The sequence below is a fragment of the Pyrus communis genome, chromosome 7 (assembly GCF_041283825.1).
Source record: "Pyrus communis isolate YQ-2024b chromosome 7, ASM4128382v1, whole genome shotgun sequence".
In the NCBI taxonomy this organism is placed as follows: domain Eukaryota; kingdom Viridiplantae; phylum Streptophyta; class Magnoliopsida; order Rosales; family Rosaceae; genus Pyrus; species Pyrus communis.
Window position 1 is genome coordinate 8,738,828 of NC_142571.1, and position 26,511 is coordinate 8,765,338.

The 26,511-nt window shown below is 36.0% G+C and overlaps 3 protein-coding genes across 7 annotated transcripts; 2 read left to right on the forward strand and 1 right to left on the reverse strand.

Annotated features, from left to right (window-relative positions):
• Positions 1-1,628: 1,628 nt before the first annotated feature.
• On the forward strand, positions 1,629-10,939 carry ARABIDILLO-1. Its single transcript, XM_068472932.2, has 12 exons — positions 1,629-3,912; positions 4,091-4,249; positions 4,332-4,412; positions 4,539-4,670; positions 5,278-5,405; positions 6,126-6,213; positions 7,007-7,101; positions 8,662-8,725; positions 9,431-9,606; positions 9,862-10,083; positions 10,196-10,280; positions 10,408-10,939. The coding sequence occupies exons 1-12, from the start codon at positions 2,563-2,565 to the stop codon at positions 10,582-10,584; spliced, it is 2,757 nt and encodes a 918-aa protein (XP_068329033.2). The 5' UTR covers positions 1,629-2,562; the 3' UTR covers positions 10,585-10,939.
• Positions 10,940-11,668: 729 nt separating this feature from the next.
• Positions 11,669-17,036, reverse strand: LOC137734620 (uncharacterized). Its single transcript, XM_068473862.2, has 12 exons — positions 16,704-17,036; positions 15,673-15,757; positions 15,521-15,572; positions 15,407-15,427; positions 15,263-15,316; positions 14,318-14,368; positions 13,927-13,989; positions 13,023-13,088; positions 12,806-12,844; positions 12,570-12,692; positions 12,377-12,469; positions 11,669-12,257 (listed from the first exon to the last, which is right to left on the reverse strand). Exons 1-12 carry the CDS (start codon positions 16,798-16,800, stop codon positions 11,991-11,993), a joined length of 1,011 nt encoding a protein of 336 aa, XP_068329963.2. The 5' UTR covers positions 16,801-17,036; the 3' UTR covers positions 11,669-11,990.
• Positions 17,037-21,180: 4,144 nt separating this feature from the next.
• Positions 21,181-26,036, forward strand: LOC137734128 (uncharacterized). 5 transcript variants are annotated; one of them, XM_068473420.2, is made up of 6 exons: positions 21,181-21,421; positions 21,976-22,380; positions 23,150-23,403; positions 23,485-23,541; positions 24,878-25,308; positions 25,497-26,036. In XM_068473420.2, the coding sequence occupies exons 2-6, from the start codon at positions 21,977-21,979 to the stop codon at positions 25,815-25,817; spliced, it is 1,467 nt and encodes a 488-aa protein (XP_068329521.2). In that variant the 5' UTR covers positions 21,181-21,421; position 21,976; the 3' UTR covers positions 25,818-26,036. The 5 variants fall into 5 exon arrangements, with proteins under 5 accessions (XP_068329521.2, XP_068329518.2, XP_068329519.2 ...); XM_068473417.2 differs by having other exon boundaries at positions 21,207-21,421; positions 24,875-25,308; XM_068473418.2 differs by having other exon boundaries at positions 21,229-21,421; positions 21,959-22,380; positions 24,875-25,308.
• The last annotated feature ends 475 nt before the right edge of the window (positions 26,037-26,511 follow it).

Here is a 26,511-nt window from a genome sequence, read left to right on the forward strand (position 1 = left end):
ACATCTGTTTTACATAAAATTTTACCAAACACTCTAATACTGCTTTTTTTTTTTTCAAAAGCACTTTTACAAAAAAGTTTACCAAACACTCTGCTGCTTTATTTCACAGCTGCTTAGGGCTGGTTTGGTATTGCTGTGCTTTGAAAAAAAGCTGCTTCTGCTGTGCTGTGAGAATAAGCAGCTGTGAAATAAAGCAGCAGAGTGTTTGGTAAACTTTTTTGTAAAAGTGCTTTTGAAAAAAAAAAGCAGTATTAGAGTGTTTGGTAAACTTTTATGTAAAACAGATGTGAAAAAAAGCCGGTTTTTCAAAGCTAGGTTTTGCAGCTTCTTGTTTTTGGCTTTTTTTCATCCAAAACTGTGAAAAAAAGCTGAAGCTGAGTGTTTACCAAACACAAAAACAGCTCCCAGCTTTTTTTGATAGCAGCTTTTTTCAGAATCACTTCAGTACCAAACCAGGTCTTATTCTCACAGCACAGCAGAAGTAGCTTTTTTTCAAAGCACAGCAATACCAAACCAGCCCTTAATCATTTCAGAAGGATAAACAGATCATGCTTACTCTTTTTAGCATTAACGTTAAAATAAGATAACCTTTTGCAAGAGTGATGGTATGGGCAGGATTTAGTTGTAAGTTCCTAAACACAAATGCATTTTTGTCATTCCGGATTTGCCAACAAGTTAACAAGGCCTTACTTAGACCTGGTTTGGTACTGAGGTGATTCTGAAAAAAGCTACTATCAAAAAAAGCTGGGAGCTGTTTTTGTGTTTGGTAAACACTCAGCTTCAGCTTTTTTTCACAGTTTTGGATGAAAAAAAGCCAAAAACAAGAAGCTGCAAAACCTAGCTTTGAAAAACCGGCTTTTTTTCACATCTGTTTTACATAAAATTTTACCAAACACTCTAATACTGCTTTTTTTTTTTTCAAAAGCACTTTTACAAAAAAGTTTACCAAACACTCTGCTGCTTTATTTCACAGCTGCTTATTCTCACAGCACAGCAGAAGTAGCTTTTTTTCAAAGCACAGCAATACCAAACCAGCCCTTAGTGCACAGAGCTCAACTGTTTCTGAATGGTGCAAAGTTGAATTTTGCTAATGGGAACCTCCATCATTAAGCAAAATCCCTCCTTTAAAGAAAAAAAATGAGATGCAATCCAAATAAAAAGTTATATGAAAGGAAAATATACAAGCAAGCAAGCCTTACCAACAATGTATAAGTGACGTATACCAGATTCATATACGTACCTACATAATCTACAATCTTCACATGCTTGCTTATAAACGATACAATATCAACATTAAAATCTCAAGCCTTACAAGATGTATGTGCTTTACACTAGTCTGTAATGCATTAAAATCTCAATGTCATGTAATAAGTTCCACCCTATGGTCTCATAAACCTCAAAATCGATTACTATTCATAACTATAAAATAAGTTCAACCAAATTTCCCAATGGACGCATTAAAAAGTATATTCGTTTTTCTTCAAAACTAAATAATTTTGTCAGCAAATATTGCATAATTGATTCCATCCCTCATAAAAAAAATATTCCATCCATATTTAGAAGCAAAGAAGGGGAAGAGAGGGATACATATTTACACACAAAAGGAATTCAAATGCACTTGTTTTCATGAGAGAAAAATTATATTCACTATCTAACAATCAATTGTCACATATTTTAGCATCGCTTATAGCTATTGAGCGTAAGATTTTGCTTCCTTTATAAATTATTAATAGCCCAACAATTGCATAAACCAAAAAATTGAATATTGCAAACTTTTGATGCTCCTTGATGAGCTTGCTTATATAGTTTTCACACCATTCTTACTCTCGCTCCTCACGCACACCTCAATGCTGTATTTCTTTTCTCCCTTTACCCCCATATCTCCACACCCTTCCCCTTTCTCTCTCTAAATTGGTGCACAAAACCAAGAACCAAGAACCAAAAGCCTAATCTAATTCCTAATTGGGGAGAGAGGGGTAGACACATGCTTTGAGGGTTTGGCTTTTTAGCTCTCCTCCTCTTCTCTTTGTCAAAAACACACCTGAATTCTCTCCTACCCTTCCTTGAGCTTTGCCTCCTCTCTCTCCCCCCATCACTCCCTCATCAATTTGCAGCTTCCTGCAACACAATCTGTCAAAGGCACTTGATTTACTTGCGAAAGCTTGAAGATTTAAGGGTATCCTGACAAACCCACATAGCATCAGCTCGCAGGTTTGAAAATAACCATTAATTTCCTCCTCTGTGATGCATTTCGGATACCAAATTCAATTGGGTATTTGAAATCGGTAGACTTGGATTGCTGTTTATTGTGAAGCTCTAATTCTGTTTGGTAAATATATACAATTTGTTTCTGTCTGAGCATTAGGGTTTTTGAGGTGGAACAGTTTTGGTTTTTGGGTTTGTTGTGTTCCTTTTTACTGGTTCTAGAACTTGGGATTTGAGCTTAGAGGTTACATGTTTATGGGTCTGTGTGTTGTTCTTCAGTGGTAATAAAATTTGGGTATGTGAAGTTGAATGGTTTTGGACTATCGGTTTCTGGGTCATCTGTATATTGCTTGAGATATGAGTCGTAGGGTGCGGCGAAAGGTGGCTAGGAAGGGGAAGGAGAAGGTGGTTTTGCCTAGTTATCCAGAAATTGAAGATGACGTTTCATGTCCAATGCAAAATGGGATTGTTGATTGGACTGGTTTGCCAGATGATACAGTCATTCAGTTGTTTTCGTGTCTGAATTATCGTGACCGGGCAAGCTTATCTTCAACTTGCAAGACATGGAGGGTTCTTGGAATTTCGCCTTGTTTGTGGACTTCTTTGGATCTTCGCGCTCACAAATGCAATGATACCATGGCATCTTCACTTGCTTCAAGATGTGTAAATCTTCAGAAGCTTAGGTTTCGTGGGGCAGAATCTGCTGATGCAATATTGCATCTTCGAGCACAGAATTTACGTGAAATAAGTGGCGATTACTGTAGAAAAATAACTGATGCTACTCTATCTGTGATCGTGGCGCGGCACGAGTCACTTGAAAGCCTCCAGCTTGGGCCAGATTTCTGTGAAAGGATCAGCAGTGATGCTATAAAAGCAATAGCTCTTTGCTGTCCTAAATTGAAAAAGCTTCGACTTTCCGGAATTAGGGATGTGCAAGCTGATGCTATTAATGCTTTATCTAAGCATTGTCCAAATTTGACCGATATCGGGTTCATAGACTGTCTGAACATCGACGAGATGGCACTGGGAAATGTTTTATCAGTTCGATTCCTCTCTGTTGCTGGGACCTCAAACATGAAATGGGGCGTGGTTTCACATCTTTGGCATAAGTTGCCTAACTTGGTTGGGCTAGATGTTTCAAGAACTGATATTGGTTCTGCTGCTGTTTCACGGTTGTTATCATCATCACAGAGCTTGAAGGTTTTATGTGCCCTGAATTGTCCCGTGCTTGAAGAAGACAGCAACTTTGCTCCTCGTAAATATAAAAATAAAATGTTACTTGCCCTTTTTACAGATATTATGAAAGAAATAGCTTTTTTATTAGTCGACATTACGAAGAAAGGAAATAATGTGTTTCTGGAATGGAGGAATTCAAAGAACAAGGATAAAAACTTGAATGACATTATGAGTTGGATTGAATGGATTCTCTCTCATACTCTTTTGCGCATTGCCGAGAGCAATCAACAGGGTTTAGATGTTTTTTGGCTCAAGCAAGGTGCATCTTTGTTGCTCACTTTAATGCAGAGCTCACAAGAGGATGTCCAAGAAAGGGCAGCTACAGGACTTGCAACTTTTGTTGTTATTGATGATGAAAATGCTAGCATAGATTGTGGGAGGGCTGAAGCTGTTATGCGAGATGGTGGCATATGTCTTCTCTTAAACCTGGCAAAATCTTGGCGGGAAGGACTCCAATCAGAGGCTGCAAAGGTATAGAATTTTTTTTTTCTCATGCTATTATGACAATCGGCCCTTTTGACTAATTGTTGTATTATATGGTCTATAGTGTAGGAATTGGTCATTTGGTGATACACAGATTCATGATTATCATGCATGTAGATGTGGAATTAGGCTGACTCGTTCCTTTAAATGTTCATTACTTGAATAGGCTATAGCAAACTTGTCTGTGAATGCCAATGTTGCTAAAGCTGTTGCTGAAGAAGGTGGGATCAATATTCTTGCGGGTTTGGCAAGGTCTATGAACAGGCTGGTTGCTGAAGAGGCTGCTGGAGGACTATGGAATCTTTCTGTTGGAGAAGAGCACAAGGTCTGATAGTCTACATTCTATTGTCTTATCACTTACATATGCCCCAAAATTTACTTGTAATCAATTAGATTTTTCTGGTCAGGGTGCCATTGCTGAGGCCGGTGGAGTGAAAGCTTTAGTTGATCTAATTTTTAAATGGTCATCTGGTGGTGATGGAGTTCTGGTACATTACTTTTTTTTCTCGTATTTCTCTCTTTATGTATGATGCTTATATTTTATGCAATACACTTGGGGTTGCTGTTGCATGGTGGTTTAAGTTGTGCCTTGCTTTCCATGTGTGTCATTTCAGGAACGGGCAGCTGGTGCACTGGCGAATTTGGCTGCTGATGACAAGTGTAGCACAGAGGTTGCTGTGGCAGGTGGTGTGCATGCTTTAGTGATGCTTGCTCGTAACTGCAAGTTTGAGGGAGTACAAGAGCAGGTAATAGAACCTTCTGTTGCTATTGTTAAGCTCTACCTGACAACTCAACAAAAACATACTTCAAGTGTGTACAATTTTTCCTATGGCTCCAGATGGTTGAAACTTCAGGCAAAATTTAGTTCCAAGAAACCTTAAAAGCTGGTTTTGATCTTCACACCCACCACTTCAAGATTCAGGTTGTGGTGATTGGTTTGTCCTTTGTTTATAGAAAATCTCACACTATTTGTGATGGTTCTGCAAAGCCTGCCTATATCTTAGGTTCATATGGTGTACCGCTGTATCTAAGTGCCAATTTATGGCGCACAGTGTAGCATTAAATTAGTGAAAAGTTTTCCTTATTCTATATAGCATCTGGTTCTTCTAGGGACTTTCCTTCACTATTGTATATGCTTCACTCATTCAGACTCATCTGTGATACCTTTCCCAACATGATCTTTCTTTTCTTTTTTAGTGGTTCAGGTGTGCATCTTGCATTGGTTCTCTCTCTCTCTCTCTCTCTCTCTCTCTCTCTCTCTCTCTCTCTCTCTCTTATATGCACCTGTATGTGTGCATTGTATTTTTATATTTATTTTTTTGCAAATTATTAATGCACTTCTTCTTATACCAGGCTGCCCGTGCCTTGGCAAATTTGGCTGCCCATGGAGACAGTAATAGTAATAATGCTGCAGTTGGACAAGAGGCAGGTGCTCTTGATGCTCTTGTTCAGCTTACACAATCTCCTCATGAAGGTGTCAGGTAGTTTAATCTGGATCCTCTCTTTGCATTTTTTAAGCAACTCTTGAATCTTTTTGTATCAGTCTGATATTATTTTGTTATCTACATATATTTTCTTTCAAGCAAACTTTCTATTATTTAAATAATTTTTATTTTATATATGCATCAAAGGTTTAAGATACTTGCATGCCCCTTCACCAATTCCCACAATAAAAAAGAAACAGAATCCCACTTAAGGAACAAAAGTAATAAGAAATTATCAGTTGTTTAGGAATGTTCATTGTTGAGTGTGGTGCTTAAGCTTTAGGCTTGTTGAGAGTTTATCTCACTTTTGGAATGCAAAGCATTGTTTATTATACAATGTTAAGGGCCTCTGCACTGTTGGCCCATTGTTTTAGGTTGGATGCCTTCAACTTTTACTTGGTATCAGAGCGGGGAACCCAGTATAAGTTATCTACACTTTTGGCTGCCACACTGAGGGGCATGTTGAGAGCATGACCCACTTCTGCAATGTAAAGCCGTGTGTTTCAATATAATGTCTTGGCCCTTTTCAACTCATGTCCACTGGGTTTTGGGTTAGATGCTCTAATTCTTTCCAGACTAAAAATGCTGCTGTGTTTTAAAAGCTGCTTTAATTGCTTAAGAGGCTAATTGGAATTCTAGTTCACTCATTAGTTGTTAATTATCAACTTCTGTCTATGCAATCAATGTAAAACTATATCTTATTTTACCGTTGGACAGGCAAGAGGCAGCTGGTGCATTGTGGAATCTATCATTTGATGACAGAAATCGAGAAGCAATTGCTGCAGCAGGCGGCGTGGAGGCCTTGGTATGATATTTACCTTGAATAATCACAACCTTATAATGTCAACATAATCCATGCTAGCGTCTCATTCAAATCCCTAAAATAAAGTGTTTTTGGATAAGTATTTCTTGGAGTTGAACATTTTATTTACTATTTATTTACCCTGTAATAAATGCTACATTATTATGAAAACGTTTTTATCAAATGCTATACACATCTTAGGGTGACCAAAACATTTTACTTTACATATTTGGATCTACAAAAAAATCAAGGCAAATTAATGAAACAGATGGTTTAGAAGCTTCTTTGTGTGTGAACCATTTCTTATCTGCATCAAGATTTTTGGTCATGATTTGAATGGCATTTCGAATTTGGACTTGCACGTATTGAAGTTGACTAACTGGAAAACGCTTCTAACATAAATATTTGTTTTATGTACTGTTAGTTTTTTATTTTTTATTTTCTCTATTGCAATTTAAATCTGAAAATATAATCTGGGTCCAGTTGGTTTCTTGTTAGTTGGACTAAAAAATGTGAATGTTGGCGGTGCTTGAAAAATGGTCCCTTTAGCTGCTTTTGCTTCTGCCAGTTTGTGAAGGAAAAAAAATAATGTGGATGTTGTGTTGAGTATGGAAATTTTTTTTGTTTAAAAGTTATAGAACATTTTGAGAGTTTACCATTTGACCTGGAAAGTGATACTTTAACATTGTTGTTCTTTTTAAGCGTAAGTGTTCCCACTTGCTAAAATACGGTTTTTGTTATTTCATACCCGATAATGTTGCACTGTAAGTTTAAGCTACCTTATTTGGGTATGCAGGTTGCTCTTGCACAGGGCTGCTCAAACGCCTCCCCAGGCCTACAAGAACGGGCTGCTGGTGCTCTTTGGGGATTGTCAGTGTCAGAAGCCAATAGGTATGTGCTTGCTCTTCGTAACACACCAAGCTAGTTCAAACAAATACGAGCCAAAGAGTTTGGACTAGTGATGCATGTCTTTCTGGAGATATCGTTCATTTTTGTTTTAGTTTATGGATCAAAACCTTTTGGAATACCTGATCTCAGTCAGGTTCCTTATTCATTTAGCTGGATAATGATGATGAGCTAAAATTTTGATGAAAAACAAGCACACACCATGCTTAACAAAAGAAAAAGGAAGGAACTAAAAGAAGAAAAAGATGCATGCAATTTACAGATGTCAGTTGCATGAGATTCCTTTCCGATTATATCTGGAAGAATTTTTATGAGTTTGAATATCATATAAACTACAGCTGTGATGTAGAAAAGACTAAGATTCAGCAAGTTCCTGTTCGATCAAATTTAATTATAATTTATTTTGTTATGTGGTTATATGTTAATGAGAGACTTTTTGTGCAATGCAGCTAATGCTTATGATGGTAGCTAGACACTGGGTAATCAATAAGAAATCATTTCTGGGGAATGGATTTTATTTGTTACAATGTCATATTGGCATCTATCGTAATTTTTGGCTCTGCCAAATCTCAAATAATTTTAATTTACTGATAGCCTAACATAGGCAAAGCTGTATCTTATATTGCATGGGCATGCAATTAGTTTGTTTCATGTTTTGTTCTCTTTTCCCTTTTCATTTCATAAACCTTCACGTTTGCATTTTTCTAGCTTAATTGTGTTGCATTGCCTTGCATTTTTTCCCTTTTCATTTCTTAGAGCTTCAAAAACATTCCATGACTTGTTTGCAGGAAGTCCTGTAAAGTCACAGCTCTGGTATGGACATTGTGCCAGATAGTGCAATTCTGATATTTAAGGTGTTTGAGTTTGTGAGTGTAATATTAGGTCGGGTTAGGTTTAGAAAGTTTTACCACTTTAAAGTTTTTCATTGTTCTTTTATTTCTAACCATAGGGTTACTTTGTCATAAGATATTTCTGTTCATTTTGTGTGCAACTTCTAATCAAACAGACTTTCCAGCTTTAACTTCTTAACACGTTTTAACAATGGAATTTCTCCTTATTTCATTGGTTGAGAGGATTGAACTTTAACCAAAAGTGTATTTTACATGAAAACCACAAGAAGGTAGCGAATCTGTGAGCAAGTCTTCCAGTTCTCAGAAGCAGATTCCATCGAAGTACTTGTCAACCTGAAATTATAATATTATATAATTAATGCCTACAATTATTTTGCTTCTTTGTCATGGTTTTTGTGGGTAATGGAATAATTTTTATGCTGGAATGTTGGTCCAGTAATCTCTACGATTGTTTAGGATGCCCAAAATTACTCAACTGTGTGCTTTTAAAGAATAATCACTTGTGCATTTTATGAATGGATCAACTGACTGTGATCTGCAGTAGATTTCCTTTTTCTCCGGTCACATTGTTATTTCTTGAAATCTGTCATACTTTTCTATTCAGAATACTCCTATGTTCTTTCATTGAGTAGTGATATGAATTTTAATTTAACACTGTCACTATTGATTTTGCTCACTTTTTGTTGGTTGTTAGCATTGCCATTGGACGGGAAGGAGGTGTTGTGCCTTTGATTGCATTGGCACGCTCTGAAGCTGCAGTAAGTATTATTTTATTTTTCAATTATTATTTAAGATGTTCATGTTCCATGGTCAATTAGAGAAAATCAAGCACTATTATTTAATTAACTTAGGTATTAGCCGTCGTACATGCAGATTGTTTCAGAAATTAGTTTAATAGTAATAGAACGTGGTGGATCACTGCTCACCTAGGCACTGGAACTCAGCAATCAATTTATGGGCATAATTTTTTGTCTTAAAAGAAAAATAGGAGCAGAATCTAATACCAGTCATTGAAGTTACGTCTGAAAGGATTCGTATGAGTATTTTCGTGTATCCTTTTTTATTCAGTAAATAATAGCTGACAGTCTGTATGATAATGTTAACAAATAATTGTGGAAACTGAAGCTAAGACCTCTACATCCAGTATTAGCTGTTTGGTCTTGTTTTACATTTGATGCACATGACAAGAGAAGCTTTTTATACTTGAACTTGTGTGTCGATGCCTGTAACATCTTTTCGAGTGCATAGTTTCTCATGGCCTTGCATATTATAAATTCATTCATGTTCTAATTGGATACTCTTTTGGTCATTCAACCTTTTTATAGTCCTTCATGGGTATGCTTCAGTGAGTACAGTGCAATTACTTGCAAATATATGCTCATATTTCCTTACAACATCCTTTTGTTGAGCTTTCTTCGTTCATGTAATTGGAAAAAGATTTGATTTGATTTTTCAACTTTCAGGATGTCCATGAAACAGCTGCGGGTGCTCTTTGGAATCTTGCTTTTAACCCTGGTAATGCTCTCCGGATTGTGGAGGAAGGAGGTGTTCCTGCGCTTGTTCATCTTTGTTCTTCGTCGGTGTCAAAAATGGCTCGCTTCATGGCTGCGTTGGCATTGGCATACATGTTTGATGGCAGGTATTTGTAGGCCTAACTGTTTTCTGTGTGCGTGCTACTCATTCTTTTGTTTCAAAATGCTGTTGAATGCATGGGATATTCTGTTCTGTATGTGATGTGGTTTAACGTCCTTGTGAGTCTGTATGCTTCTATGTGGCCTCATTTTCAACCCACTGCGTCCTGGGTTCAAAACCTCCTCCTCCCCTTAGTCTCAATAGTAATATCTCTTGTAATAAGAAAAAATATATATGTTAAAACTTTGTTAATACTCTGCAGAATGGATGAGTATGCAATGATAGGGACTTCGTCGGAAAGTGTCTCAAAGAGTGTGAGCTTAGATGGCGCTAGAAGGATGGCTCTGAAACACATTGAGGCCTTTGTCCACACTTTTTCTGATCCACAAACGTTTGGTGCTGCTGCAGTATCATCAGCCCCTGCAGCGTTGGCGCAAGTGACAGAAGGTGCTCGTATTCAAGAAGCAGGACATCTGAGATGCAGGTTCTCTCTCTCTCTGAACTAACGATTGTTGTCTACGAGGCTGAAATTTTAAATTTGCCCTATAATTTTGCATATTTTTTGTCTGAACATTGAGTTTTCCTTGTACTGTCAGCGGGGCTGAAATTGGAAGATTTGTTTCCATGCTACGGAATACGTCACCTGTTCTCAAGGCATGTGCTGCATTTGCTCTTCTTCAGGTAAATGTACATACTAGACTCACCTCTGTGAGAAACACTAGTCCTTTGTGTAGTTCAGTGCCAACTTTAATATCCATTATTTATTGATGGAGAACGATCCTTTATATATGTATTCTTTCAACTGCAGTTTACCATACCTGGTGGCCGGCATGCTATGCACCATGCTAGCCTTATGCAGAATGGAGGAGCAGCACGCCTTCTGCGGGCTGCAGCTGCAGCAGCAACTGCCCCCCTTGAAGCCAAAATCTTTGCTAGAATTGTGCTTCGGAATCTTGAGCATCACCAAATAGAACCATCACTTTAATTTATCTGTGATCCGCCGGCAAAACATCTCTGTGTAGAATCGTTGATGGAGGCTGATTTCATACTTAGTTACAATCTTCCGCGGACGACATGACATTGCACTATAATCTTCGGTGTAACAAATCGGCTTGATCTTCATTTTTTTCTTCCTCCCCACATTCCTTAGGCATAAAAGATGGTTAATTTAGGTTCAAGTAACTTACTCCCTTTGTACCAAATCATATGAAGAAAAAGAGAAGGTTGTTTTGATGGGGGAATAATTTTAACTTTTAAGAACTTGTACCTTAACCATTTTCAATTTTTGTTGGAATTCTTTGTGATGACGGTTTCTATATATTTTAAAGCTGTTTGAGACTCGTCGAGGCAACATTCTGATGAAAAATTTCACTACTTATTTTCTTGTTCTACTGTTTTTATAGGTAAGTTATGTATGGCAAGGGAGAAAAGTAAATAGGGTGAGCGGAAATCACCTCTTCCTCGTATCCGAATAAGATTGGAATTCAATAATCTAAATATTGATAATCTGAATATAAATGGATTAGGATGTGGATCCAGGTTGATCTAATTCGACTTAATATAACATAGTATTTATTTTATTTAAATTTATAGATATTAGTTGAATTTTCCAGGTCAACCGGCCGAGGTTCATACTCCAACAATACTGATATTGTCACCAATATTAATAATAAAAATTAATAATACAATAAATGAAGTTACTAATTAAAATGTAAAAGGTCCCGGGTTTGATGTTCCAAGCTAGTGAATCTGTTTGACTATGGTCACGGGTAGGGTGAAATTCCTTATAGCCTCTCCGGATCCGAAAGGGATAGATAACCATAGCTTACTATCAGTTGTCCCTTTTTATTAAAAAAAAAAAGTTACTAATGACATTTTTGAATTAGATCCGATAAGGAATATATCAAATCCCATACTAATCGGATATGAGGCGACAAGTCAAATCCGATTATCTGACTACGCTGCGGATCTGATGATCTGATTAGAAATGGACCAAGATATGAATCGAGACTGATCTTATCCAAATCCGATTCGTTTACAGGTCTAGTTGAAAGTAATGGCCCGAAAGGTGGAAGATAAAAAGTACAATAAAGTTGGGAAAGTCATTTACATACTCTACTACAATGTAGAGTCTCCGTAAAATTGCTTAACAAAGTACTACATCAATGATTACAAAACCATATGGCAGCCGGCGGCCGGCAATCGTAAAAGTAATTGTCACCGTCTCTACACTGCAACCCGCTCTCCCTTCTCCAATGGTGCAAAAAATAAACAGACATAACACGTCCCATTCGACTATAGTGCATAGAGTAGTAAGAATATACGTAGTAGCGATCATTTCAGAGCGTTCTTTTGTATATTTCGAGTTACCTGTAAACCCCGAAACTCACATTACACAACCCTCAGCACCACGTTCTGATGCTCACCGAGTCCAACAAGATCCAAGTAGTTGTTCCAGATTAACGAAAGTGTTGTTGGAAATGAAGGCTCTGCTATCTTGTGCTGCGTTGAGTCTTCATCTTCCAAGTATGGCACAATGTACGTTTTCATGTCGCTTCGAGAGATCTGCAGATGGCCCCCCGACACATTTATGAACTTAACCTTTCCAGCTTCGTCCAAGGTTTTCAAACCAATCCAGTCTTCAGTGTACAACATGGTCTGCAGGACGATACGTGTTATACTCGAAAATCCTATAGCTTTCTAATATGGACTTTTCTCCACGGTCTTGGATTCAAAAGCATAACACTTGCGCAGGAAATATTGAGTAGATAAGTTACCTCTTGCGCAGGCAAAATAGGATCAAAGGCCCCGTCTGGGAAATATCCAAACCATGAGGTCTCCTTGGGTATCAGTATAGTGTCTTGCTCAAACTAATCATGAACGGACATGGGACGCAATCAGAAAGAGAACTTAGAATTGCAAATTAGATCATTTTAGTTGGGCAAAGAAAAATGTAACTCTAAACCTCACCATAATCAAGACTAAGTTCTCTAAGCTAGCAAACCGTTCCTTATAAGTGGAATTTCTCGACGCTTTGATTTCATTGTTCAACTTTGGAAGGAACCTACACCCTTTTAAATAGGCATCGATGTCCTAGAGAACAGAAAAGTTGACCAAGTTTAGCTCTTGGTGCTGGGGACATGTGGTTGAAGAAATCGCCAACGAAAAGGAATGTTTTAAGCTGAAAACGGAAGTATTGTACTCACTGTCGGGATTTTAATATAACCACTTGGAGCCAAATGTTCCTGCAAACCCATCAAAGATAGGCAACTTAAATGGTATAAATTACCAACGGATATAAAATAAAATGGAGACAGGACAAGTGTGTCCCGTTCGAATACATACTCATTTTACTTTCTCAAGAAGCTTGAATGCAAAAAATAAAACCCAAATTAGAAACTTGAGAGTTCAACAAAGTTCAACCTGGATATAGTTGCTGTAGATCTCTGACTTGATTAATGTATCCAGAAGAACGCAAATCCATTCGGACTGCAAAATGTAAAGCATGTCAAACCAAGCTGCAAAATCTTAGATATATCAATAACAAACTAATGTATTCACTTGGTAGGCAACACCAAAATGCATATTCGATACTTTCTTTCCACAACACTTTTTAAGTCGATTTGTCTATTGTTGTCACTGGTTCGAAAGACCAAATGAACCTTTTTGTTTCTCTTCTAATTACGTTACGATTGAAATAGAATATTGACAAGCCGAAGTTTCTCACTTCAGGTTTTCAAAATTCGAAAATGAAAATGAGAACCACAATATCTTGTCGATCTCATGGTATAGATCCTGGTTGTTTTACATTGAAACAATATTATAACTTAGTCATGGAATTAATTTTGAAGTAACATGGGCCATGGCCCGAGCAAAGCCATGCTCCAAGTGCGGTGAGACACATGAAACGTAGTTTTGTAACTGGATTCTATATAAAAAAAAACTACTCGAATGAGGACATTACAGAGAATATAGCTCAAGTGAATACTTAAGTCTTTGTTCCAAAGGAAACATCATTATATTTCCGAACAATTCTCCACAACTGTGAGTCCTTCTAAGTTAAGGATGCTTTTGCTTTACCTAAGGAACAACGGACGTAATTGAACTGTGTTGACAATATCTGCATCTTACATACTAGGAAAGTAATTAAATATTCTTTGTAATAGATGTTGTCCTGTCTATCATGCCTTGTGTCCAAACTCTTTATTTAAGTGAAGTATTTTTCGAAATACAAGAACCCTACACATGTCTTGTTATATATTATCAATAGTTTCAACGTGGCAGAATATTTTCTGAAGCTAGAGAAGGAAGTGGAAGAAGCACATACTTTACAAAATGGAATAGAAGCGATACCAGCATGAATACCTGCTAGTGATATGAGATTTTTCACCTGTTTCACATACAATGATAATAGAATGGAATACTAGTGTGTTAGAAAACTGATAACGAAAAAAAATAAGTCAGCACACTCATCGTCGTACAATACACTAAGTAGCAAAAAACAAGGAAATGTAACAAAACCCTTTTGAATAGCATGATAAAGGAATATACGCCTTGACAGATCTTCTAGCATATTGAGTGACTAGATCACTAGATCAAGATGAACTTTCCTTACCAGGAAAGCACTTGATTTATAGCATATTGTACGATCAAGAAAAATGATTTGCTAAGAAAAAGAACTGAGAACGGATCACTTATATGGTCAAGTTAGTTCTTACAGGAGGTGCTCCGTCACAAAATTGAATTACTCCTCGTCCAATCAAGTTACCCTGTGAAACAGAAGGAATGTGGAATATCTTATCAACTAAACCATACGAATATAAATTTTGAATAGTAAAAGACTAATTGAGTAACTAGAATGAATAAACGCAATCAGATCACAAAACAATCATAGAAGGCAACTAAAAGTCTAAAACTCCAAAAAATTTCATGAAAATTGCTCCACCTTTTTACTGAGGCAATTACGCAATCATTAAACTACAATACAACTGAGCACAGTTACAACTGTATCTATGCAGATCTTTCATGTCAGACGTTCTTCAATTTTTAACCTGGAAGCGTATCTGCGCTCAATTGCCAGTACATCATGATTGCAAAACAAAACAAAGGAAAAGGATGCAAGGTGAGGCCATCAGCTATATAGCACAGTCCAGATAGAAAAAAGCTTTAACACTCGAAGGCCTCGTTTGATAGAGAGGATTAGCTTGGATAGGACTATTCAATATATTAAAGGCATTTTGAAGGGAGAAATGGACGACAACTTCTCTATTTTGTCCAAGTTGAAGATTACTCATGAAGAAAAGTTGTCGCTTTTAATCCTACCATTTTTGTGGGGACAGATAGGGATATCTTTTCTTCATGAGTAATCTTCAACTTGGACAATATGGAAGTTCTCATCCATTTCTTCCTTCAAAATGCCTTCAATGTAGTGAATAGTTCTATCCAAGTTAGCCCTCCCTATCAAACGAGGCCTAAATGTGTACAGGTGGTGAAGAATTATACGTCTTTTTTTTCTTTTTATGCATAATGGCTTTTATATCTGACAAAGTACGAAGTTTCATCGCAACATGGATGGGGAAGAAACATCACATCATATAGCAGCAGATGCTGAAGGAAAAACTTGACCAGCAAAATTAATAACTTTTACAACTGCTGCCAATCACCTGAGAAAGTCCAACCATGTTGTAACCGTCACTTAACTCACTCATATTTTTCACCTGTAATTGACATGAAAAATTGTTAAGAAAGATTTTATAATTAAATTTTTAGAATCAAGAATCGAATGTATTACCAAACTATATCACCACCTTCTCACAAGCAATGGCCGTCTGCAAGCAGAAGTATAATAAGTTAGTGTACACAATTACACATGGAGCATTATTGATAACAAGCAATCCTTGTACTATTAGTTCAAGAGTCACCTGTTCCGATAAGGGCATTGTCCAGGAATCCCACGATCCATCCCCAATTTCTCTACAGAGAAAAGAAAATGAGTACATTCAGAAAACAAACTCGTGTATAAGATGCCCATATACATCATAAATACAGTAAAACAAATTTTTTTTTTGCATACATGCAGTATCCTTGGGAACCTGACCAGTTGCTTAAGAGCTCAGTGAACTGTGTGACTCCTCGGTTGCTGCATTTATCACTGATTCCTGTCATTAAATACAAATAAAACCCCATCATTATGATAGATTAATAATTAAACCAACTCTTCCCAGCATACTACAAGAATTTATCTAAAAAATGAGTTACTAATCCATCTAGACGCAAATATCAGAGAATCTGAGAGACGAAGTCATTTCAATTAAATTTCACTCACCGCTTTCTTTCGGAAGCCCAAGCAATCAGATTTTATAAGGTAATTACTGAAAGAAGATCTACAATGGTAGCAATTAGTTTTCTAAGTGAAAGGGTGAAGCAAAGAACAACTCAACAAAGTCATCAGCAGAATTTGTATTAAAATTAACGCTCCTACTTCTTCGTAAGTACCAACCAATTCGGTGAGTCCACTATTTTTCTTCCTTTATGTAAGACAAACTTGCATGGACAACATGATCGCTACCTAAACAGATAGATACACTTCTAAGAAAACGTTCGTTCTTCTCTCAACTGAGGAAATACTAAGGCCGAAAAATGAAATGTTTATAACCTATGATTCTTAGGTGACTAAACTGAAAATCAATTGTTAACGAATGTTATTTATGTACACCTTTTAACAACAAAACAAATCCTAACTGTCAATGATCCAATTGACGATGAATCGTCTCAACATTCGGGCACCAAATAGTTATAAGTTTCCCAGAGAAGCAAGGAGCAAGCAAACTATGTAGGACACAAAATTAACAAGGTAAGAGCATCAACCCAATTGGGCAACAAAATTCAGAACTATAAAAGCAAACTAACCGATGCTAAGACTGGCAACTTAAAAGGGTAAAATTAGCAAATGATGCCACAGAACTAGAAGCTAACTAAACAGCATAAAATTCAAACTTCCATTGAATTGCTTGTTCTAATTCACAACAAAAACCACTAAAAATAAAAGAAAATCTGCGGAACCCATGAAGTTGAAAGGAAAAACAAGAATATGAGAGAAATTACCATGAAAAACAACGAAAGGAACAGAGTGGGTTAGTGGGATGAGAGTGATGGTGAAGAAGAAGAAGAAGAAAATGACTGGTACTGGTGGAGAAGCCATTGTTGCCAACTGGATTTTGCTTCTAGTTGCCAAAAGCTTTGGCCTTTGAGGATTTTAGAGGGATTAAGAGTTGAGAATCCTAAGATTTTGGGTTGTTTGGGACTCTTGAGAAAATTGTGTTTCATATGTTTAGAGAGGGGGAGAGAGAGAGAGAGAGAGCAGGTGGGTTGGACAGTTTCTGGAAGGAGAAGGGGCCAACTACCATTCAAGGGGTTGGAGCTGACGATTGCCATAAATAGGAGACAGGTGTCCATTAATCCCATCCAACAGTCATTTGAGTCAAACAACTCATTGACAATTTGTCAACAAACAAGTGTTCTATTTATTTATTTATTTATTTTTTTTTTGTTCGAAAAAAAAATGTGTTCTATTCAAGTGTTCTGTTTGTTATATGGAAAACATTTACTTTATATTTATTTTGTCAAACTAGATTATTTTCATTAAATAAAAAGACCAACACAAGCAAAAAAAAAAAAAAGTCCAAAAAGCAATCCACAACCTAAATACAAACCCAATAGCAAATAAGAAAATATAATAAAAAAAACCAAATGTGGCTAGTTGAATAATAACAAAAATACTTAAACTGGAATATAAGCCAAATGAGTTCCATCAAAAGGCCACCACCACCAAGAGAACGAACTAACGGAACAACTGGATCAGCGGAAAACAAGATGAGCGATCCCCGCACAATGAATGCTCCCATAATCCTAGCAAATAGTGCTAAAAACACTTTAACAGCTACCAAACATTCAAAGTCATTTGAGTCAAACAACTCATAGACAATTTATCAACTAACGTGTTCTATTTGTTATATGGAAAAAGCTTTTTACTTTATATTTATTTTATTTACAACGTATTACCTTGGAAAATAAAATTAAAAAAAACTAAAATTTTAGCCATGAATAAAATTTTAACCAATCATTATAACTTTTTATAATTCTAACCAAAACTTAACATAAAAATACTACATTACTTTTTATTTGGAATTCACACCCATTTACTCGCTCGACTGCATTCACACTCATTTCTCAACTTCTCCACCCCATTCCATTGCACTAGGTTGTCGGGGAGCCTAGTTTCTCATCTAAGTTAAAATCGACTAACCTAGCTCTTACACCATGTGACGCAAGGCTGATGTCAGCTATAATTAGGGGTGCAACTTGGGTTGGGCCAATCCAAACCCGCCTATGTCCAACTCGACTTTAAATCCAAACAAGTGGGTGTTTTTTTAGTTATAACCCTCCCGAACCCAACCCAAGTTCAACCCATTCATTGATTGGGTTGAGTTGGATTGATCATTTGTTTGTCTATCCTCAACCCAAGCCGACTAACCAAACCCAATCTAACCAGATTGTAACCCATATCAATTAATGTTCATACTACACCCAAGTGAGCCAAGTCCAAAAACCAACGCCCTTTCTAATTTTTTTTTAATAAATTACCCTTTATAATTACTAAAGCTTTTAGAGAATAAGAGGCTTTGATTAGTCAACTCATATTCATAGTCTCTAAATCCTAAAGCTTTATAGTAGATTGATTTATGAAATTAAAGTTAGCTAGATTTGATGCTACTTGGCCTAATTTTTTTTAGAAATTCTTGGAAACTAAGTTGTTACAAAATTAAACTTGAAAAAGTTAGGCAACTCGAACTCAACCCAAGTGAACCCTAACCCAATTAAATCCGAGCCCAAATGAACCTGAATGAAACCCAACCCGAACCCAAGTCTGAATTGTAAAAGTTGGGTTAGGGTTGCGTTGACCTTCCAACCCGCCTAACTTGCCTGAGTTGCATCCCTAGCTATAATTACAAAATTAACAAAAGAATTATAAAAATTAATGAAAAATACAAAAAAAATTATAAAAAAAATCATAAAATTAATTAAAAATACAAATGTATAAATTATTATTATTATTTTCATAAATACCTAACCATGTTCTTCCACCACCACATTTCAATATTTTCAAATACTTTCAACCAATCTCTTATTATCATCTGAAATAAAAAAATAAAATTATCATTTATTATTTTAATATAAATTGTCTGAATTATTTAATTTATGAATGGATGTGCACTTAGATAGGTACTATTCACTTAGAGAATTGAATTGCCTATTTCTCGTGGGCCTTTTAAGGGTGGAAATGCTTTTGGATGGAGGGAATGCATTGGATGCTCTTGAAGGCGATATAAATAGAAGTGCCTCATGTAAAGTGTCCTAATTGTCAATTTTATGTTTCAAGTTCTGCATTGCAGTGTGTGATTACTGTACCTTTAGTGGTTAGGGATTTTCCTTTGTTCTACAATAAAGGGTGAGCGTGAATTTGAGAGCTTGAAAAAAAAAATTATTGTGATGTTAGCTTATCACATTTGATTTGTGGATGTATTAATTTTATTTTTGTATAACGATATGTTTATACCAGGTGACAAGTGAAACAGAATATTATCTAAAAAATTTATACAATTTAAATAGTCATTTCATATTACAGTATATAATAGCATCTCTATTCAATATTTCAAATGTGATGTGCAGTGCCTAACTTTCTTCCAAGTTGCTATAAGTGATGTGGGATTTAACTGCTTGATCTCCAACATTTTCTTTTACAACAACAAAGTTTGGTGTCAATCTTTTTTAATTATTATTTATTGATGAGTCACATAATCCACCAGTAGCATACAACGGTATATATACATTAAGGGTCAATTTGGGATTGTTGTGCTTTAAAAAAAAACGTTGTACTTTTAGATTAATCAGTTGTAAGATAAAGCAGTTGAGTGTTTGATAAACTGTATTTTTAAAAGTGTTGTGAATATGAAAAGTAATGTAAAAGTGTTTGGTGAATTTTAATGTAAACATTGATATGATTGTACATAATAACAAAAATGGACATAGTAGTAAAGGTGGTGGCAACGACAATGATATTGGGAGTAGTGGTGGTGATGGCAGCGACAATGTGTGTGTGTGTGTGTTTTTATTTTTTATTTTTAACAAACAAAATTATCTACGCAAAGGGGAAGGGGGATGGCTTAGCCTCACAATGGGCTAACAATAATGTGATTCAAATTTGTCTTTGAAGAGAATCAAACATAAGATCTCTCATTTAGAAGTGGAGAGGAATACCACTAGACAGTAGTACTAACTGTCTCCAAGAAATGTGTTAACTTATTATTTTATTATATATTGGACCCCTGAGACACCTCCAAGACCAGCACATGACATCAAAACGTACCTATTTAACTATGATGTCTCACTTCCAAGCCATGACTAAAACAACCTATTAGTTTAACAACACGATATCATTTCTTCTCTTTTATGGCTGCATCTAACCTTTGTGTTAGACTGCCTATGTATCCAAAGATGAGATCAAGTCATTCGTAGTTCACCTTTATGTTAAGCTCTGAACTTTCTCAAGGCATTAACTGGCAAGAAACATAAAGTTCCAAAATCACTCAATTGAACTCAATGAGCATGGTTCACTAGGTTCTAGACTACTTAACGCAACCATTTAGCAACATGATTGTCATTCATCTTTCACATATATCACACTATTTTTCAACAACAATTCTACAGTCACAATAAATAATCAATTCAATGAATTAAAAGATGCACTATATTAACATTTAAATACGTTAATCAACCAGTAAGATAAAAAATGCATTCATAAACCATGCTTCATAAAATCATAAATAAACTCACTGGAAATCACAAAGCCTAATTATGAAAAATCAAACTTTGTAACTAACTAAAATTTGACAAAAAATAAAATAAATTCACGTAATACGAAACACGAAAAATTAAATAGTGAAATACGGGGACGAAATTTCATGTCTATAGTTTTTTAGAAAATAATAATTTTAAAAGTTGTATTCTATTGGTGAATTATGAGACCCCACACATCAGTAATAAAATCGACTCTATTTTTATTTGTTGTAAAAAAATACTAGAAAACAAGAAGTTAAATGACTCATCTGCCACGTCAATTATGACATTTCCTTTAGAGAGAAAACCCTTGATATCTTTTAATCCTAATTGACATATTTACCATCTCTTTAAGAGATGCTCTGATACCATCTTCAAATTTTGAATTTTTTTTTAAAAAAAAATTGTTCTCTACCAGATATGCCAAGTTAAACACAACTTGTTTTCTTAAAGGTTGACAAGATCGCAAAATGTTGAGACAACAGTCGAAAATTTTCAAACAAAAACACAACATGAAAAATCAATGCGTAACATGACACCACCAGTTTAAGAAATAAATAATGTAAAACAAAGTTTAATTCATAATTTAATACATTGAATATGTAAGTAAACCTAGTACAAACCATTTGCCAAACATACCCTTCCGAGGCGGACAGCACATACCAATTCATCAATCTTTCCAATTGGACCCACACGTGCGGCCCAAGTTTTGATCGCATCCCCCGACCACTTCAATAGAGAGAGAAACGAGAGAGCAACTGCGAGCGACTTGGGGGAGCGAGAAACAGTCCCACCGAGAATCTTTGCCCTCAAACCAATCAGAGTCCGACTCGTCTCGCTTACGGTTACTGGCACCGCCGCTAAACTGCGCCGGTGGTGACATGTTCCTTCTCGCTCTCACGGACAAAAGGTTTTTGCGATACCAGGTTGGTCTCTCGCTCTTTCCTCTGATATATTTTCGAGGGTTTAGGGTTTTATGGTTTCTATTGGAATTAGAGGTTTTCATCAATTGAATGTCTTAAATTTGGGGCTTTTTGTATTAAGACTAAGCTTTTTGAATTCGATTTCCTAATTTTTCAAAATTTAGCGTTGAATTTTGCAGTAGAAAATTTTGGGGATTTCTTTAGTTTTGTCTGTTTCCAATAGTAGTTTTCGAAAGAAAAAAAAAAAAATTATAATTCCACGGTCATTGATTGATTGATTTCTTGTTTGTTAACTTATTGATTGATTGATTTCTTGTTTGTTAACTTATTGTTAAGATTATGTGGGCTTTCGTCAGTTAAACGTGATTAAATTTTGTGCTTACGAACCAGAAGGTTGAGATTACGGGTAGGCCGTAGCGTGGGGTTTTCTCGGATTTTTTTGATTGGGAATTCTTATGGCTGCATTGTTGTTATAGATTGAGTTGGGATCACATATTTAGTTTTAATTATTATTTTTATTTCTGAAAAGACGGATTCTAGTTTGTGTGAATTTGCAGGATGGGCCCTGAATTGGAGCCGAAACCAAAGTCGGGAACTGGAATGGAACTGTCAGTTGCTAAGGATGGAAGTATCAACCGGGACCTAGAAGATAAACTTATGCCTTGTGTAAGTAACTACAAAGATAATATTTTTGACATGGAAACGCGATTGGTTGGACAAACTTCTGCATCAAATGTAAGGGAGAATGTGGAGGTAAACAGAACTGGGTTTCCAAGTCCTAATGTTGTGCAGATCGTTGAAAGCGAATGCGGGGATTTGACGGAGAGTTCGAGTTCTTTTGGTGATACAACTTCAGGGACAGAGAATGGTTATGTGTCGGATGGTGATGAAGTTCAGTCGCCGTTGCATGGAAATGAGTTCGCCCCTTTCTATGATGAATATTTTGGTGCATTTGAAACAAGGTATGTTTTGGTTTGAATTATGTCATGTATGATTTTGGTTTGAGTTATGTCGTTTATGTCTTACTTAGATCTTGTCTATCGGGTAGCATTAAAGATATCACACCTAGCATACAATTACAAAGGCAAGGTAGACAAGTCTCTTGTTTGCAATCTGGTCCCTATTTTTCAAAATATTAATCGTATTATGTATAGAGGTTCGATAATATTTGTTGATTTAAGTTTGTCAAATGGGGCTTTCTTAGCTTGAGGCCATGATAGAGATGGATTTTGGCTGGAGTCACTCTTTGGAACAATTTCCTTTGTCTGTGAATGCTCATTTAAATAAATCTTATGGAGTGAAAGTTAGGCCTGGTTCTAACCTGCATTGCCAGGGAAAAGGAAGGTGAGAATGAATGAGGTGAATATTAATCTCTGGGTACTGGATGGGGATAGGTTCAACTCCTTCCTTCAGGTTCTAGCTAGTAATAGTATGAATATCATTTGGGGATAGGATCCCACTTTTTGGGACGTGATCATGTGAGACAGCTGGTCGATTAGTGGTATGTTGCCGGTCAGCTACATATGTTAAAATCTGTTACCACTTTGATGAAGATCAATTCTATCGTGAATTAAAAGGAGGCATAGTTGCAAATTATTCTGATTTTAAAGATATACTTATTTCAGTTTTTTAATGGTTGTGCCCACTATAGTGTAACCATGATATATATTGGATTCAACTGTATTTTATTGTGACATTCACATTGTTTTATGTGTATATCTGATTGTCTAGGAGGAAAAGGTTGACCACTCATTGGAATAAGTTTATACGTCCTCTTATGTGGCGCTTGAAATGGCTGGAACTGAAGATTAAGGAACTTCAGTCTCAGGACAAAAAATATGATTTACAGCTTGCAAAGTATGCCCAAATAGAGCAGTCTGAATTTGATGCAATGTCAAAGTTAACGAAAAGGAAGAAAAGAAAGAGAGTTGAAGATACTACCAATATAGCATGTTATATGTCCCAACATAATCTTTTCTCCTATGGTATGAATATCTAAAACTTTTCTTCATGCATTGTTGGCAATTAAAAATCTGTTTTGTGTTTCATGTTCTTTCCTTTTTCAGAAAGTAAGAGGTCTCGTGCTAATGGTGTTTTCATGGAGGGAGACTGGGGTGATTCTGGTAAGTACGGAATATTGTTTTGTCTACAATTTTGGTGGTTGCGTACCTTGCTAGTACACTAAACTTTCCTTATGGGTATGCATACATGTAATTTTCATGTGCAAAACGCCTATGAAAGATAAGTGTGTATGCCTCTGTTTCTGCATCTGTTTTGTTTTTTTACTTTACGAGGGCTAATATAGTTGTGTATCACCATGTTTGTTGGCTTTTATTTAGTTTCCATAATGAAGTCAATTTTTTTGCACATATTGGAACACTGCCTCAACATATTAATTGCATGTTGTTGATGATATAATCTTTGTAGTACCGATTTTATTGGACAAATAGATGTTTCCCAATTTTTGTTTACTCTGCATGTTCTTTGTGCTGGAAAGTGAAATTCAGAAATTGAAGGAGACTTGCTATTCGGTTGTCTGTCCTTTAAAATCCTTTATATGCATTTGCATTTTCAGTTGTTAATTAGGCTCATTTCCTACCGCTTATTATTCATCTGAGGAGCTCTCAGATTTTGATAAGTTGAAGGTACCCTCTTAGGGTTTGTCTTATCAAGAAAACAGTAGAAGGCTTTTCATTATTGCATTTACTACCACTATAAGTACTGCAGTGAGGTTATTTTACCTCATTGTGGGAGACCAATCTTTGTCTGAGTATTGTTAGACAATGAATCTTCTACTCTGTGCAAGAGTCCGATTCTTATCTGAGGAGTGCTCAGATTTTGATAAGTTAAAAGTACCCTCTTAGGGACCTGCTCCTTTTTTGTTCTATCAAGAAAACAGTAGAAGGATTTTCACATATTGCATTTGCTACCACTACAAGTACTGCAGCGAGAATTTTTTTTACCTTATCGTAGGAGACCAAATCTTTGTTTCTATGAATTCTTTGTTTGAGCATTGTTAGACAATGAATCTTCTACTCTTCAATTTTGTCCAATTCTCAAGTTGTAAGTGCATTTATTTTCTAACATAATGTTTACAGGGAAGTCCTGTGGTCTTTCGACATGTTTTTGATTTTCAGAGCTTGTCATGGAAAAAACCTAGTGTTAGGAATTTAGTACATTATATGCTAAAATTGATTTAAGCTTATTGCCTCATTAACCTCTTACATTCTTAAGAATTAGACAACATTTTATTGATATAACGCTTTTCCTGGAATTTTAAAGAATTTGAATTGTTCCATGGAAATGTTGGGACTTTGAAGTTTCTTTTGGTTTATGCTATTGTAGGTTCTGTATATATTTTTGAATGCTGAAATCTGTCACTTTAATTGATTATTTGATCATTGTTTGTTATTTTCCGTTCATTATTTTCATTCCCTTTTTTAATCTTCCATTTAGCAGGAGACAAAACTTGCACTGGCAATAAAGATGTTGAGACAAAGGATATATGGTCATCTCTTGAATTCAGGGATGGTAATAGTTCCTTGGAAGATATTCTTTGGAAGATTGAAGTGGTACATTCAAAAGTATGGAAGTTGAAGACTCGAGTGGACAAGGTCGTGAAGGAAAATCAAGGAAACATTTCTTCAGCTAACAACTTCCTAGTACCCTGTGATGCATTGATGGGATCTGCTCAAAATCCTGCTTTTCGTGGTGAAAATGGAAATAGATTACTGTTCGAAAGTTTATCCACTGCATCTATGCATATCAAATGTGACACGGGAGATCCATTCTTGCCTGAGATTGCAGTTTCAAGTCTTGCAGAGCTGACCCCTCGTCCTGGTATTACTGTAAACACAGATCAGCCTCTGGTTGGCAGTGTGCTTGAAAATGTAAGTGTTTCCTTTACGAATTGAACAAAACGCTTTTATTTTTTGGTTTAAATTTATTGTATTATATTTGTGACTGACCATTTTTATAGATTTGGTACTGTTCTTGTTAAATGCTGCTTTGTGTTATAACCATCATGCTGGATCAATCATGAAGATGGACTGTTAACCCTTATGTTGTATTGTGACAGGCCGGGGATATACACCTTATACCTAAGGATGCTGTCAAGGCTGAGCCATGTGATTTAGAAGTTAAAGATCCGTTCATACGGAAGCCTTGCATATCACCTCAAGAGCAGAAAACCAGTTGTCCTGCTCCAGTTTCGGAAACTGTGTTGCCCACAAATGTTCCTGTTCGGTATTCAGAAAAAGTGATGCCCACAAACTCCAGTGTACCTAATGCAACTGAAGAACCAGATTCCTCTACCAGGACTGCCTTGCCTTGGAACACAAGAAATCAAGGGAGGCGAAAACCCGGCTCGTACTTGAAAACTTTAAACCGGAAATCCTAAAGTTAGCTGGTTTAGAAGCGACGGTTTTTTTTTTTTTTTTTTTTTTTTTTGCAATGGTCTCTTGTATATGCTACTTATTCTGCTGTAAATGCTTTTTGTCACACATGCTTATATGATTTCAACTGTAAATCCTGCTTCATCAGGCCAGCAAACTACAGTTTGCTGGAAATATTAAAATCCTGTTTCGTGTTTGATCAATTGAATTTCGGCATTATACCTCGATTACCGTGTTCTTAATAATTGCATTTTTAATTGCTTTGCTTGGTTGATTTGTATATCTGAGGGTCCTCTCCGTATTCTCTTTGTGATGATCTAAGGGATTTTTCAATCACATTCGTTCATGGTATATCGTGCGGTCATAAATTATTGTAAATCTTTTTATTTAAAGTTAAATGTAAACAGTACCTGACGAAAACTCGTCTCACAATGTACGATAAACGGATGTGATTGAAGGATCATTGGGATCCTCATTCGATTTGTATTCGATGTGATAAAAAAATTTCCAAAAGGTAATTTTGTATTACAGTAAATACTTGTACATGCACTACTATTATTGTAAAACAAAGCTTTTTAGCCAAAATGATTATTGAGATTTGTATAACTTCTCACTTTGATCGATGAGATTTGAAATCAATACAAGTGTTCCTTGAGATTGTTCACCATCAATCACTTTGGTCCTTTCGTGAATAGTTAT

What these genes read in the sequence shown, in the direction of transcription:
- ARABIDILLO-1 (XM_068472932.2), top strand. Translation starts at nt 2,563, where the DNA reads ATGAGTCGTAGGGTGCGGCGAAAGGTGGCTAGGAAGGGGAAGGAGAAG. An exon ending in CTGTTGGAGAAGAGCACAAG is followed by an intron (nt 4,250 to 4,331) that starts GTCTGATAGTCT and finishes TTTTCTGGTCAG; the next exon opens with GGTGCCATTGCTGAGGCCGG. An exon ending in TCTCCTCATGAAGGTGTCAG is followed by an intron (nt 5,406 to 6,125) that starts GTAGTTTAATCT and finishes ACCGTTGGACAG; the next exon opens with GCAAGAGGCAGCTGGTGCAT.
- LOC137734620 (XM_068473862.2), bottom strand. Translation starts at nt 16,800, where the DNA reads ATGGCTTCTCCACCAGTACCAGTCATTTTCTTCTTCTTCTTCTTCACC. An exon ending in ACATGGTTGGACTTTCTCAG is followed by an intron (nt 14,369 to 15,262) that starts GTGATTGGCAGC and finishes TCTGTTTCACAG; the next exon opens with GGTAACTTGATTGGACGAGG. An exon ending in CTATTTTGCCTGCGCAAGAG is followed by an intron (nt 12,258 to 12,376) that starts GTAACTTATCTA and finishes ATCGTCCTGCAG; the next exon opens with ACCATGTTGTACACTGAAGA.
- LOC137734128 (XM_068473417.2), top strand. Translation starts at nt 21,977, where the DNA reads ATGGGCCCTGAATTGGAGCCGAAACCAAAGTCGGGAACTGGAATGGAA. An exon ending in TTTGGTGCATTTGAAACAAG is followed by an intron (nt 22,381 to 23,149) that starts GTATGTTTTGGT and finishes CTGATTGTCTAG; the next exon opens with GAGGAAAAGGTTGACCACTC. An exon ending in GGGAGACTGGGGTGATTCTG is followed by an intron (nt 23,542 to 24,874) that starts GTAAGTACGGAA and finishes TCTTCCATTTAG; the next exon opens with CAGGAGACAAAACTTGCACT.